The sequence below is a fragment of the Micrasema longulum genome, unplaced genomic scaffold (assembly GCF_059751315.1).
Source record: "Micrasema longulum isolate JH-2025_06_02 unplaced genomic scaffold, ASM5975131v1 h1tg000041l, whole genome shotgun sequence".
In the NCBI taxonomy this organism is placed as follows: Eukaryota; Metazoa; Arthropoda; class Insecta; order Trichoptera; family Brachycentridae; genus Micrasema; species Micrasema longulum.
In genome coordinates, this window is record NW_028277248.1 from 1,807,237 (window position 1) to 1,822,921 (window position 15,685).

A 15,685-nucleotide genomic window follows, 5' to 3' on the forward strand; every position below is an offset into this window, starting at 1 on the left:
AACACCCTTTTAAATAAATATATCATATCAACCATGTCGGGAATCGAACCCGAGACCTCTTGCATGGCAGGCAAACGCGCTGACTATTACACCACGAGGCCGGCAATATTATACAAAAGCTTATTAATAGAAAGCCGGGTAAAATTTTTCGACTGCCCTGGCAATACTCACAAAATGTCCACCTTGTTTTATTTAACAAACTGACAGACGGTAAAATATTCGAATACATAAATTATATTATTTGTGAATTTGCCACTTATACATGAAATGTGATCCCACCGTATTTCTTTTTAATCCCAGCAGTATTTTGACACTTACAAATGACAACACGGCATAGTTGAATTTAATTCGGCAGTTACGCACTCATCGACATCTACAGAGTAACTAATGGCCAAAACGTAAAACTACTCATTTATGAGTGGTATAGTCGGATTAAGTTTGGTGCGCATACGCGGTTTCTGTACTATTATATTAAGGCAATATCACGGTTTTTTTCACATTTATAAAGTAATAAAGATCTATGAAATACTATCCAGTAAAAAAAATATTTTTGGTACTTATTAGTGGTATAATTTTTTTTTTAAATTTGTAATTTTGAATTCCCGCAAAAACGAACATTCCATTAGCCGCCTCTAATACGTCACAATTCATGTTTATTTGTTCCCGACCATTCACATTTGTTTAGAACATTGTCACGAATCTTGACGTCACAACTATCAAGGCAAAACATGTCGCGTTTTTCTAGTGACATATTAAAAAAAAAATGTATACAGGGTGTTCTTTAAACTCCGTCACATCCGAAACCACGATGATCAGTATGAGCAAGAAGACATATTGGCACATTAAAATAAATTTTTGGAACGAATAAAAATTTGAAAAATAAAATATTAAAAAGAACAAATGGTTGCTTACTTCAGCAGGGGAGAAACGAGGAGGGGGGTGTCTGACACACCGTTAACTGCTAATTTTATTTTTCCAAATTTTCTTTATTTTAAATATTTTTTAAAGTATGCTAATATGTCTTCTTGCCCATACTGATCATCGTGGTTTCGGATGTGACAGGGTTTAACGAACACCCTGTATATATATGATAACATTTCTTCAAAATATTCATCCATATTGATTTTGAAAATACAATTAATTATTCTAAATCCATTTAATATATTTTTATCGAGATTTGTAGTATGTGATATTTCCCAATTTTATGGAAAATGAATACCTCGACAAGGGTTGTGCCCATGCAGGTACTCATGTAGAAAAGAAAAAAAAGTCAGCCGTGAATTGCTAACTTCAAAAATAATGATAACAGAGGCCAGGAATGCTGAATCCAGAGAACTATATTCTGATGATAATACCTTGGACGTGTTCTCCATTGTATTTGACCATCAGCTCATGGGAACCCTCTTCCCTCGGCTCGTATTTGATGCTGACTGTCCCATCGTGGTTGTCTTCAATAAGGGGGAGGTCTGTCTTCCCGGAGGGCATCTTTATTTGCGCTGGAAAGAAAAAATAAATAATTGAAAAATTTTGATCCCTAAAAGACATTATGTACCTATACTCGTATATCGAGGCTTTACTGACAGAATGCATTAAGTCTTTGAAAAAAGAACCGAGAAAATAATGCTTCACAAAAATCGCACTTTTCCCTCTTTCCAATTGTTCCAAGAAGCTGAACATTTAGAAATAAGACAAATATATTGTTTTCAATGTTTAAAATATATATTTAAGAACCAAAATGTATTCACAAGTAATTCAAATAGATCAAGCCTAGAATGAATCGTGTGCTAGAAATACCACATCGTAAAACGAGGCTAGCACTGAGACATGCATATTTTATAAGTCCGAAAATTTTGAATTCTTTTTCAATTGATAATATTTCGTTAATTACAAACTTTGAAAATTTTCCTTCTTTTAAAAAACACGCACTATCCTAGATTCAAACTAAAGATTTAAACTCTTTTTTTCTGTGATTTATTTTGTTGCCCTTTAATAACAAGGAATCTTTTTGAGTTTTTTTGTATTTTTTATTTCCTTTTTTAATTACTATAAAATAAAAAAAGTATCTCCTAATCCTTTATATATTTTTTTTTCTCTTTCTTATTTTATACCAAAATATTATACTTATCTATTTATTATGGGTGCAAAAAATTCATAAACATTTCTTGTATACCCATGAACAGGCCATGCATTTGTGGGATTTTTTTTTGTTTGCTATTCTTACTGTTAATATGTATTTCATCAGAATATAATTATTCTTTTTTTTTTAATACTCTGTTTTACATCTTATGAATATTGTTAATAAATTGAAATTAAAATTAAAATAAGTTTTAAATTTATTTATGATATATTAACAATTTATTATTTTCAGTTATTTATTTATATATTTTAGATTCAGTGCCGAAATGTGGTGTTTATTGGCAATAAAAATATAGTCCACACTTGCAGATAAAAAAAGGCAGCCTCCGTGGTGTAGTGGTCAAAATGCCTGACTCACGCACGGAAGGTTCCAGGTTCGATTCCCGGTGAGAAGTCACAAAAATAATTGTGAGTTTTCTCAAGCCTGAGTATTCTGTGTTGTAATTCACCACTGTAATTGGGCCTCCTGGCCTATTGTGGTGCTATAAAAAAAAGATTTTTTAAATAAAAATCTATAAAAAATAAGTGCTTGACATGTAAATTGCAAAGATAGCGACTGCTCCAAGGAAGAAGGCAGTAACTCTGAAATTGAGGCTTTTGACTTACTTCCATTTCTGAAGGTTATAAATCATTGTCTTCTTTCCAATAAGGCTTTCATTACTCTATCTCTTTTAACTTGGTTAATAAATTAATATAAAAAATAGTTGTATGTCAAAAAGCATTTTTTTTCATGGAATAAAGAAGTAAGTTGATTTACTTTCTTTCTCTTCGGGAAATATTTTTTGTCTATAGTTGTTAGTCATATTAACTTTCTTCTTCGATCGATAAATAATAATGTCGATAAAACTTTATTGTTTGAAATTTGACAAGTTGAATTGCTGGTTAAATTGCTGATTGGTTTGCTAAGTTTGCTTCAGTTTTACTAACTTGTCTCGAGTAATTAGTGTATTGTGTTTCGATTGAGAATAGAGAGAAATAGGTACATTGTGGTGTGTTAAAAATTGGTATATCAAGTAAAACAGCAAAAATAATAATGATGTATCTTAATGAGGAAACGGGAATGTTCTACGATGCTACTGATACAACAGTTTTACAATGGAATTCCTAATCACTGTGTATTGCATAGATAGTTAATTGTAGATACATACCGACTTAGTAACATGAAAAATTTATATGTCGGTTTTATAAATGATTTATTTTATTATACACAGTTCAGAAGATTCATTTGATATTGTGGGTTCCGTAATAGGTATATCTTCTATTCGGAAAAGAAAAATGACACCAACAGATAAAAATGTGTGCAAACGCACAAAAAACCCCACCCCGCCTTGAATAGTTTTAAATATTAGGATTTTCGAAAATATCATAAATTTGGGTGGTTTTTATGTTAATAGTTGATATCTTTTTCATTTTTAAAAATAAAATAGCTCATTGAAAGTTTAATAATTTATTTGATTTTCTCTGGAATAGAGAAGTAAATCAACATACTACACATAGCTGAAATAAGAATTCCGAAGAAAACAGCACTATGTCCCAAATCACTATAAAATAGTAAAAATTCTAATAAAGTACTAGATTACTTAGAAAGTGTAGACCAATAATATATTTTTACAATTTTTAAAAACTTGTGAATCCTGACCCAAAAATATGGAAAAAAAAACAAACTTTCAATTTGCTTTTCTGCAAAACTATCTTTTATGACTTAGTGCTGTCTTACTTGGAGCAGTCGATGTATTCCTGGACTTTTTCAAGACGTTGACGTTTAAACACTCATGAATTTCTGTAAATGAGATTATTAGAAGCAAACTTAGAAAAAACGGAAAATACTAATTTTATATTTAAATTGATATTAAATTTGAAACCCCGTTTCGATTCTTCACCCCATCTGACGGAAAATTATTTAAAATCAAAAATCGATATCGATATTCGGAAGAAAAAAGACTACCACAACACTATTGAAATATTTTAATAATATTAAAAGTGGAATAAAACTATATACGTATTTTTATTATAATAACTATTGCAATATGTCAAAAGTATTATATTATATTGCCTGAAATGAGATACATACATACAAACATCAAAATAAAACTTTATAATTTACTAAAACTAGACGTAGAGTTTTGACAGCTGTAATTGTCAGTTCGTTCACTGTTTAGCTCCAGTAATTTTGCCATATTAGTGTGTTTTTGTGATTGTTTTAAAAGATTATTTGGTTTTTTAGTGGTTGCTGATAAAGAGGTACTTCATAGGTAAGCCAAATCTATCTTTATTTTATTATTTAGATCTTAATTTCATGTATTAAATTTCATACTACTGAATGTTCATTTTCAGTAGTAAATTGTAACAATAACTTTTGTTGGTTTTTTCTCTTTGGTGTAAGATTTTTTTGTTTCATATTGTTTAATTATTTGGGAGTATGAAGATAAACAAAACGCGTCGTAAGGAACATCCTGACATCCCCTCTACATCTTTATCAAATACTTTTTTATCCTCTTCCCCAGTTTTACTAATTTATCAATTTATTTACGAACATTCTCCATTTATGCAATTCATAGCGTATTAATATTACAATATAAGAATAGTTAAAACCATAGAATTAAGAATAGTCCAGAAACCGCATACGCACATCAAACAGAAGGCGACTCAACTACTCAAAAATGAGTAGGTTTACGTTCTGACCCATTAGTTTCTTTGTAGACGTCGCTCAGTACGTAACTCCTGATTTGAATTCAACGTTGCCTTGTCGTGTCCCTTTAAAGTGTAGAAATACTGCTAGGATCTTAAAGAAACATGATGCAATCACATTTCATGTGTAATTAGCAAATGAATGTGTATGTAACAAATGCATTACTGAATAATTTAATTATTTTTCCATCTGTCAAATTGTCGAAGAAACAAAATGGAAATTTCGTTAGTGTTACCAGGGTAGTAAATTTTTTTACCCTACTTTGCTCATCTAATAAAAATAATACCTCGGATTAAACAACACCGTGGGGGACATTTGAACGACATTATCTTTAAAACACCAAATATTATTTAACATGATATAAAAATATCAATTTCATGTAAAATAAAATTTGTTTTATATTTTAAGTTCAACGTTCATTAATTCAATTACTCTTATTAAATGACCTTTCACCTATCAACTCTGTTGTGTCAATCAATGTTTCCGCGTGCACAATAAAATTTTAGAGAAATTAACATATAGTTTTTTTTTTTTCCTTACATTTGGGTTATGATTATTTTTTTCCCATCAAGCAACATTACGCGGCGACATCACGAATGCGCGCGGCGAAAATAGGGCATGGTCGGGGGATTATTGGACACAGTCCGATGTATTCAAATATGATTCTACGCTCTTTCTGGACTATTCTTAATTCTATGGTATTTATATTACAATATAAGAATAGTCAAAACATTAAAACAGTAGAAAAAAAGCATTGACAAACATAAAGGGATATCAAGACAAGATCTTGGCTATTTATTTAGTGCTCGTTTTAATCGTTGTAAACTTAAACTAAAAAAGTCCAGGGTTTGTATTTTGATGGGAAGTTAAAATTTATCTTCAATTTCATCTACAAAGTAAAATTAAGTCTTCTGTATGAAAAATAGAATATGTTTACAATTTTTTTTTCTAAACATGTTCAATTACCGGTTACCGACTAAGATACTTTGAATTTTCATACAAATATACACACTTTCGTACATATATATCGATATTAGTTTATACCGTCTCAGTATATACCAATGAAGATAGCTGTTCATAATCGTAGCTCAGATCTTTTCTTGAGTTAACAATACGACAAAGACGGGTCGGGTCATAGGAAAATTAAGGCCATAGTTTGTTCTATGCTGATCGATGAATGGTACTTTATTGTTTCTCAACCTACGACTCGAAATTTGGAATTTTACCCATCCCAGTAATGATGGCACATCGATTATCCCATCGTTATATATATATATATATATATATATATATATATATATATATATATATATATAATTCCTCTGCACGTGTGATGACTGCATCACATTTCCTCAACTCTTCCATCTGTTGACTTTTATGAAGTAAAAGAGCTGAAACCTTTATCACGTGGGTGAGATTCATCCGGCTGAGCCAAATCACCTACTAGGCAACGCCTGAAAACAATTTCCCAATTTTTATGCTTCTTTTACCAGGTAGTAATTCAACAATGTTTGATTATGTCCAAGTGCTTGCATATTAATTGAGGAAATGTGGATGTTCAAACATGGGCAGAATGGTGAATGTTACGCAGTGTGTAAAGTGGCCACTTAAACCAGCCAATGACAGGTCATAGGCCTGTAAATGCCTAGACTTCCATATTCCCTTCTCAAAAATGTTTTCCCTCTGTTGAAATAAATTTAAACAGAAAATTTTGTTCAAATATCAGCACTCATTTTTTAATTATTGTTTTCTATTGTATTCTTCCAGTAGCCTTTATTTTAATTTAAAATAAAATGCATAACCACGCACAGGTCATGCCTTTGTGATATTTTTTTTTGTGTTAATGTAATATTTTTTTTTGTATTTGTAACTAATGTTTAATCTATACATGGACAACTGTATGAAAGAGATAGAATGTATGGGTATTGGAGCAAAAATGGATAATTTTTCAGTAAGCTGCTTGTTGTATGCTGACGATGCAGTTCTGTTAGCAAGCAGCAAGGCTGATTTGCAGCAAATAGTCTCTAGAATGTATGATGTATGCCTGGAGAGCGAATTGGCGATGAACGAAAGTAAGTCAAAAGTGATGGTATTTGAAAGGGATAGTGAGGTTACTGACTGCGTAATAAATGTAAACAACGGATGTCTCGAGCAAGTAGAAGAATTTGTGTATCTGGGAAGCATGTTTTCAAGAGATGGAAGAGTAGAAAAAGATGTTGAAAGAAGAGTGAATGCGAGCAACAAAATGAACGGAGCACCAAGCACAGTAATTTCTAATAAAAATATGTCAATCGAAGCTAAACTGGCAGTGCACAACGGAGTTTTAGTCCCAACACTTATGTATGGAAGTGAAACATGGAACTGGCAGAGGAAGGGTGAAAGCCGAGTGAACGCGGTTGAAATGCGATCTCTTAGACGAATGTGTGGGAAATCAATGTATGACAGGGCTACGAATGATGAAATCAGGCGAGAGTGTAAATCTGAGACAAGTATAACTGATAAGATTAAGAAAGGGTCTCTGAGATGGTTTGGTCACGTAGAACGAATGGACGACGAGAGAATGGTAAAACAAGTACATATGGCAAAAATGAACGGCAACGTTAGACGAGGACGACCAAGGAAGACGTGGCATGATCAGATAAACCAAAATCTTAAGTCTGGTCATGTCAAAAGCAGACAGAACCGAAGGGCATGTATGACAAGATGTATGAATGTGGAAGAGGCTAGGATTGTATGCCAGGATAGACGTGTGTGGTGGTCCATTCTCTCTGCCTACCCCTACGGGGAAATGGCGTGATGGTAGTAGTAGTAGTAGTAGTGTAACTAATGTATACCTATTGTTATGCAAAAAAGAAATTCTAAAAAATAAACATTTAAAAAGGGGCAGATTCAACCGAAAAAATTATTCGCCTTTTATTCGGAAATTGTTGAGCAATATATTTCAATATGATTATAAATATATTACCCAACTATTCTTTGTTTATTATGCTGTAGATCGGTAATAAAGAGGCCTGTTCTTTTCACAATTTTTCGGTTTTCAATCCAACCGTTAAAAAAGTGTGATTGGCACCGGCTCTCACCCCCCTTTCAATATCTTTCTCAGTCATTCCATCGCTAGTTAACGTACTTCCCAGATACACAAATTTCTCTACCTGTTTTAATATAATAAAAGTACAATAAAAGAGTGTGTTTTTGTGTATTTGTGTGAGAGAGGTGTGTGTAAGCGTGTGCATCATTAAAAATCTTGCTTATTTTATTTATTCAACTTTTTGTACATAATGTTATATGTACATTGGCGGGCTTATTGCCAAATGACAATTTCTTCCAACCAACCAATAAAATTAAAGTTTTATTTTTATAATTCAAGTTACCGAACATATTCAATAAAAAAAAAGATTAAAAAGCTAAAGATAAATAAAAAATAGAAATAAACGTAGTAAATTACCGTAAGTCAAAACTGTTACTCAATGGGAAAAAGAAAAAAAAGAGGAAAGGAGGAGAGATTAAGGAAGAGAAAGGCGATGTTTCTTCAGACGTGATTTAAACAGAGATAATGTAGTAACATCTTTGATGGTGGATGGGAGATGATTCCACAGTCGAGCCGCATGGACACTATATGAGTTAGAGAAGAAAGAGGAATTGTGGATGGGTATTAAGAGAGTGCCTTGAGAATGAGAACGAACAGGTAAACCATGAACTGATAAGCGTTGAAATTTTTCACGCAGGTATATAGGAGCGTTAGGAATATGAAGTACATTGAACAGAAGTGAGAGGGAGTGATAGTCTCTCCGCTGTCTGATTTTGAGCCATTTCAGTCGCCTACGATAATCAGAAATGTGGTCATATTTCCTAAGACCAAAAATGTACCTTATGCATGTATTTTGAAGTTCGTTCAAGTTTATCTAGTGCTCACAGCTTAAATCAGTCATGGAAACATCAGCGTAATCTAGAATGGGTTACTACCCACTACTAATGTACTACTACTACTATAATGCTTGTACAAGGGTGCATTTAGTATTAATGGATAAGAATTTTTGCAACCTTCTAAGTGAGTGCAGACTGAAAAATATTATGCGGCTTAATTCATTAGTATAAGCTTTACCCTATTAAACCCTATTCGGCGGCCTCCGTGGTGTAGTGGTCAAGACGCTTGTTTCACGCACGGAAGGTTCCGGGTTCGATTCCCGGTGAGAACACAAAAACTTAAAATGTGATTTTTCTCAAGCCTGGGTGCTCTGTGATGTAATTCACCACTGTAATTAGGCCTCCTGGCCTGTTGTGGTGCAAAAAAAAATGTAAAATGTGAAAATGTAAAATTGTGTAAAATGGTCAATAACCGTAAATAAATCAAATGCTCTAGTAAGTGTTGTATGGATTTCTTGTAAATAAATATAAATGTGTTTATGAAATAAATTTGTAAATAAAAAAAACATAATAAATACGATTTCAAAATAGAATGTCGCCATTTCGTCGGTCCAATATTTTACAGTAGGTATTTTCAACGTTAACACGGGAACAGCCATAAATATTACAAATTACGAATATAAAAAGAAATGTTTCTAGTTTCCACACAAAGGGAAGTTGTTTCACGTTGCGACAGAAATTCTTTCCGTGAAATGATTCATCTGTTTAATGGCGTCGGATTTGAATTCGATTCGAAATTAGAACACTGCCCCGCCCTCTATCCGTTGACGAATATGCGCATCAGGGTTGTCACTGGTTGTCATTTCTAGAATTTCAAAATATAAATTTATTTATATATTTTATTTATTCATATTTTTTGCTTACAAACTCACTGGGGTTTCCCGTGGCGAGGACACTTAACAATACACTTTTTTCAAATACATTTGAGAATAAACAAAGAAGACTAACTTAAAAAAACGAAGATAATTAACAAACACACAATGAAAATAACAAAAAACTAACATAAGCTATACACTTGTGGAGCAGTTGATTCAATATTGGTATGGGCGAATGAGACAATCCATTTTACTTCAACCTAGCTCCACTACCCATTTTTTATAGCCTTTTTAAACATTTTCTCGTTACTAATTGTTTTAATAGATAGTGGAAGAAGGTTATAGCTTTTAATTGAATAATACTCAAAATCCCTTTGTCCGAAAGTGGTTTTAGTTTGTATTTCTTTAAGTTGTCTATGTGTTGAGGATCTAGTTAATTCATCAAAACAATTATCGCTTCCCTTTCTGCACCCGGTGGTGCATAAGGCACTGCAATGGCACTAATTTTTACATGTATTTCTGTGTAAATCATTTTTTTATTTGTTTATATTTCCCTGCATATATTTACATCTACATTACAAAAATACATCTTAAAATTAAGCCATACCGTAATTTGGAAAAAATGCCCTCAAAAACTTCATTGTCTAAGCGTGGGCCATTCCTTTTTTAATCATTTAAAAGTTTAAAGTATATAAATATGGCATGACGTAACCATGAAAAGAAAAACAAGATTAACATACGCGGCTATTACAAAAATAGGATTTATTTGCAGTATATAATTCTTTTAAATATTGTATTTTATTTTTTAAAAGGTGTCTTCTGTTCCTTTCACGCTAATCTAAGACCTCAAACCTATTTTAAACTGTATCAGAAATTTAATGTTTTATAATTCCTTAGGTAGGGGATTGAAGGATCTTGGACCAACTTGTAAAGAGTGCCTCTGTGCGAACTTCGTTTTGCATCCTAGAACTGACAGTACACTATCGGATCTGTTGCTAATCGGATTTAAATTATTGCTTAATAATTCCCTATTTATGTGAGCATATTTCAGGCACTGAAAAATGTAAAATTTTCTAAAACTAAACTAGTCCACTCTCTACGTATAGTTCATTACTAGGAAATACTCTGTGTTTTTTACATGATCTTAATTATAATTTTCAGTTCAATTTCTATTGATCGACTATGCACGTCCAAGACTCCTCCCCATCCTATTACACCATGTGTGATTGAAAATTGAATTAAAGCTTTTCGAGCTTTAAAAAAGTTTTCCCATCTTAGCTTATAATCTATGTATATACCCAAACATTTATAGCTTTCCCCTGACCTTATTTTGTAGCACTTATTTCAGACATTTACATTTCAAATCGTGTATTTTAATTGACAAATTCTGTGAAGGGCCGCTTTTGTTTGAGATTTGAAAATGCAAAAACATTTTTTTTTTATTCAAGCTAAGTAAATTTGACAATGTTTGTGTATGTCCAAATGCTTGCAAACTGGCTGGATTTCCTCCTTCGGGAGTTATTCATATATAAATTTATTTTAACAGAGAGGGAAAATAATAACTCTCTAGGGAGGAAATCCAGCTGGTCTGCAAGCATTTGGACATACTTAAACATTGTTGAATTACTACCTGGTAAAAGAAGAAGTATAAAAATTATAAAACTGTTTTTTTAGGTGATTTGGTTCAGCCGGATGAATCTCACCCACGTGATAAAGGTTTCAGCTCTTTTACTTCACAAAAGTCAACAGATGGAAGAGTCGGGGAAATGTGGATGTTCAAACATGGGCAGAATGGTGAATGTTACAAAGTGTGTAAAGTGGCCACTTAAACCAGCCAATAACAAGTCATAAGGTCAAAAATCTTTCCCCCCTCTGTTGAAATAAATTTAAATAAGTCAATTTGTTTCAAGCCAGTTAATTACTATCGTGATACTTTTTGTAGCGTCGTTAAAGGTTGACTCCCATGTTTTATTATAAACAATGATAGCGGTGTCATCAGCACATGACAATATTTCTCCTTCTACATTTAGATCACATAGTTCATTTATGTTTATAAAAAATAATAGCCGACCCAAAATTGTCCCTTGTGGAACACCATTAGGGCTGGTATTCCAAATGCTCTCGCGACCGTATTATCTCGTGTATTTACATACAAAATACACGACAAAAACAGTTTTCTCGTGACGCAAGAGTGGTTCAGCGTCCAAAAACCGCATACGCGCATCAAACAGAAGGGGACTAAACTACTCTTAATAGAGTAGTTTTACGTTTTGACCCATTAGTTTCTTTGTAGACCTCGCTCAGTACGCAAACCTCGATTTGAATTCAACTATGCCGTGTTGTGTCGTTTTAAAGTGTAGAAATACTGCTGGGATCACATTTCATGTGTAATTAGCAAAGGTGCGTGTAAGTAGCAAATGCATTACTAAAAATTTAATTATTTTTCCATCTGTCAGATTGTCGAAGTAAACTAAATGGACATTTCGTTAGTGTTGCCAGTGTAGTAATTTTTTTTACCCTACTTTGCTCATCTAATGAACATTGGACCTCAGATTAAATAACGCCGTGGTGGACATTTGACCGACATTATCTTTAAAACGTCAAATATTATCTAACTAGATATAAAAATATCCGTTTAACGTGAAATAAAATTTGTTTTATATTTTACGTTCTAAGTTAATTAATTCAATTACTCTTAATTAATGACACTTTACTTATCTACTCTGCTGTGTCAATCAATGTTTCCGCGTGCACAATAAAATTTTAGAGAAATTAACAGATTGCTTTTTTTTACCTTACATTTGTGTTATGAGTATATTTTTTCCCACCGAGCAACATTACGCGGTGACTTCGAGAATGCGCGCGGCGAAAGTAGGGTGATTTTTAGACACAGTTCGATGTATTCAAATATGATTCTACGCTCCTTCTGGACTATTCTTAATTCTATGAATATAGGTAATATAGAATATAGGTATATTTTCGTATATTCAGAGATAATTAAATACGAAACGTTAGGTCATGTTTTGATTGGCAACCCTGTGTTGTGACAACATAAAAAAAAATCAAGTGTTGCTAGTTGTGATTATTTGTTTTTATCCAGAATGTTGGAGTAAAAACGTCATGTTTACTTTTTTCAAATACACTCTTATTTTTAGATACTCCTCAATAACACTGTTTTTTTATGATAACTAACTAGAAAATCATCAATTAATAAACATTATTAACGCCGAAATAACAAATTTTATAAAAATAACTGAATGTTAATTTAATATGTACATAAAAAATTATATTTTATTTCATTATGCTCTCTCAACCCCGCCCACTTGAAATATTTTTCTCGAATTCATATACTCGTATTTCTGTCGACGACTGTCATTCAAACGGAAATTATAGCTAGTAAATAATTAAATATGCGTATTCATAATCCCTCGTCCGGACGGAATGGGAAATACAGTTTTGTGTGCTGGACGGCTTGATAGATGTTACTAGACCAGTCTGGAATCCAGATTAGTTTAACTCTTAAAAGGTGGGCTAAAAAATCCTGCGCACGCGGAGCCGTAACATCGTGTTACCTCAAGCAAAAGACAGAATATTCTAAAGTTCACACATTTAAAAATAAAAACATTGAGACTTACTATTAAATAACTCTTTTTCGATAGTTATAAAAAAATATATAAATAATTAAGGCTTGTTTATTTATTATAAGGCAAAAATCATAAATAGGTCAACCACATATAATACTTAAGAGTTATTATTGATATAAATTTAAAGTGGAAACAGCAAATAAAAAATATTACTAATAAACTTTAAAAACTAACGTACATATTCAAAACTATTCGAACTATAATTAATGTTCAGGAACTTTTAAAAAATTAATTTGCATTGTGCCAATCAATTTTGGAGTACGGTGTAATCGGTTGGGGTGGTGCGAGTGACACAGTTTTAAAAAGTGTATTTGTTGCACAACAATCCATAATTCAAATAATACTCAAGGTCCCGATACAGACATCTACTGAAGAAATATTCCATAAATCACAACTTATGACACCAAAACAATTATACGTTAAAACAATACTCACTTATAGATTCAAAAACTACTCTTACTCTAATGAAAGACATAACCTCCACAATACATCACATACAAATAATATAATCACTAGATCCTCAACACATAGACAACTTAAACAAAAAAAAACTAAAACCACTTTCGGACAAAGGGATTTTTAGTATTATTCAATTAAAATCTATGACATACTTCCACTGTCTATTAAAACAATTAGTAACGAGAAAATGTTTAAAAAGGCTATAAAAAATGGATGATAGAGCTAGGTAGAAGTAAAATGGATTGTCTCATTCGCCCATACCAATATTGAATCAACTGCTCCACAAGTGTATAGCTTATGTTAGGTTTTTGTTATTTTCATTGTGTATTTTGTAATATAAATAATATAGATTTACATAAATACCTTGTTTTTAAAACTGTCTAAATATTTGTTAATTATCTTCGTTTTTTTAAGTTAGTCTTCTTTGTTTATTCTCAAATGTAATTTAAAAAAAGTATATTGTTAAGTGTTCTCGGCACGGGAAACCCCAGTGAGGTCACATTGTTTTTATTATTAATTATAGTTTGTAAGCAAAAAATATGAATAAATAAAAATATATATTCCTTTAGACGCAACTAAAGCTCTTGTAAATGCTTGTAAATGCTTGTCGTTTCGCGTCTAGATCACTGCAATGGAATATACGCAAATCTCCCAAAATATCAAACTAATAAACTTCAATCTGTTTTCAATGCAGCAGCAAGGCTTATTACGGGAGTAAAAAATTATTCTCATATCTCACAACATCTTCGAGATTTGCACTGGTTAAAAAGCCCAGAGAGAATAAAATACAAGCTTTGCTGGACAGTTTTCAAATCCCTTCATTAAATGGCTTCATGATGCCTATCGGACTTTTGTATTAGAAACAACACATGTCAAAAAAAATCTTCTCTTAGGTCAGCATTTTATTCAGGAAGAGAAAACTTATCGAAGTTCGACGCTCCCCAAACACCAAATTTAGGGGTCGGGCTTTTGCCGTTGCTGGCCCCTCTTTTTGGAACCAATTGCCTTTAAACTTACGAATCATTGACAGTCTCAGTCAGTTCAGATCCCAACTAATATTTCACTTCTTTAGATTACCATACCCTCAATTTTAAATCAGAAAACATAATATGTCACTTTAGTTTCGTTAGAATGTAAGTTTAAGTATACAATTGTAAAGCGCCCTTGAGGTGATTTTTTACAAAAATGGCGCTATGTAAATCAGACAAGTATTATTATTATTATTAACTAGCGTACACTCCCACTCACTGCCAGTAACTGACTGATTGAACGATTTTCTTCCTTAATTTTTGTCTCTTTCACACAAACACCGGCTCATGCTCTTTCTTGTACAGTCATTGTGGTATTTCACATTCATCACTGTAACTCTTATAATTATTCTTCTCATAGCAAGGATAAATTTATATTTTTTGAATTATAGTCCTGTCCAAAAATCTTGTCGAAAATGTCCATTTGAAAATTACAAAAAATACAATTTTATCATTAAAATAAATAAGAGAGATATTATAGTCTTGGATCCTATGTAGACTCGTGTTACATCACAGCCACGTAAGAGTTAAGAACAATATGAATTTAAAATAAATTAAAGCTGCCTTTTCGTAAAAAGGCAAAATCACAGAATTCGTTGATTCACCGAGCTGTACAATGTATATAATTTAAAAGTTTACAAAATATGTGTGTTGCTAATAAGTTCTTTGAAAGATTGTTTTAAAGCAATCGACAGGTTTATTAAACAAACCGTTAAGGATATGTGTATTAATAGTAACTAATTAGTAAGACGTACAAAATACGTGTTCAAAAGAACGTTTAACTATAAACAACAAAAAGATAATTATTTTCTCAGAGAGACAAGATATTGCCTTGTCGGCTGCCGAAAAGTGAGCTTATTATTATTTTTTTGTACAATTAATTGTCTTCGCTGTAAGAACACATCAACCGAGCTGTCTTTGGATACTTCATTGTAAAGCCAAAGCATTATTGGTATTTGTACAAATACCATGGAGGCGAGCGTTTTAGGG

The 15,685-nt window shown here is 32.2% G+C and overlaps 1 protein-coding gene across 6 annotated transcripts in view; it reads right to left on the reverse strand.

The window, feature by feature from the left end:
• cher (filamin A protein cher) overlaps nucleotides 1-15,685 on the reverse strand; it is a 149,266-nt gene that overhangs the window by 26,848 nt on the left and 106,733 nt on the right. For all 6 annotated transcript variants that reach the window (XM_088227166.1, XM_088227135.1, XM_088227161.1 and 3 more), the window contains one exon: nucleotides 1,356-1,496. In XM_088227166.1, the coding sequence (XP_088083292.1) occupies nucleotides 1,356-1,485 (130 nt within the window). In that variant the 5' untranslated portion in view covers nucleotides 1,486-1,496. The remainder of the gene's footprint in view (nucleotides 1-1,355; nucleotides 1,497-15,685) is intronic.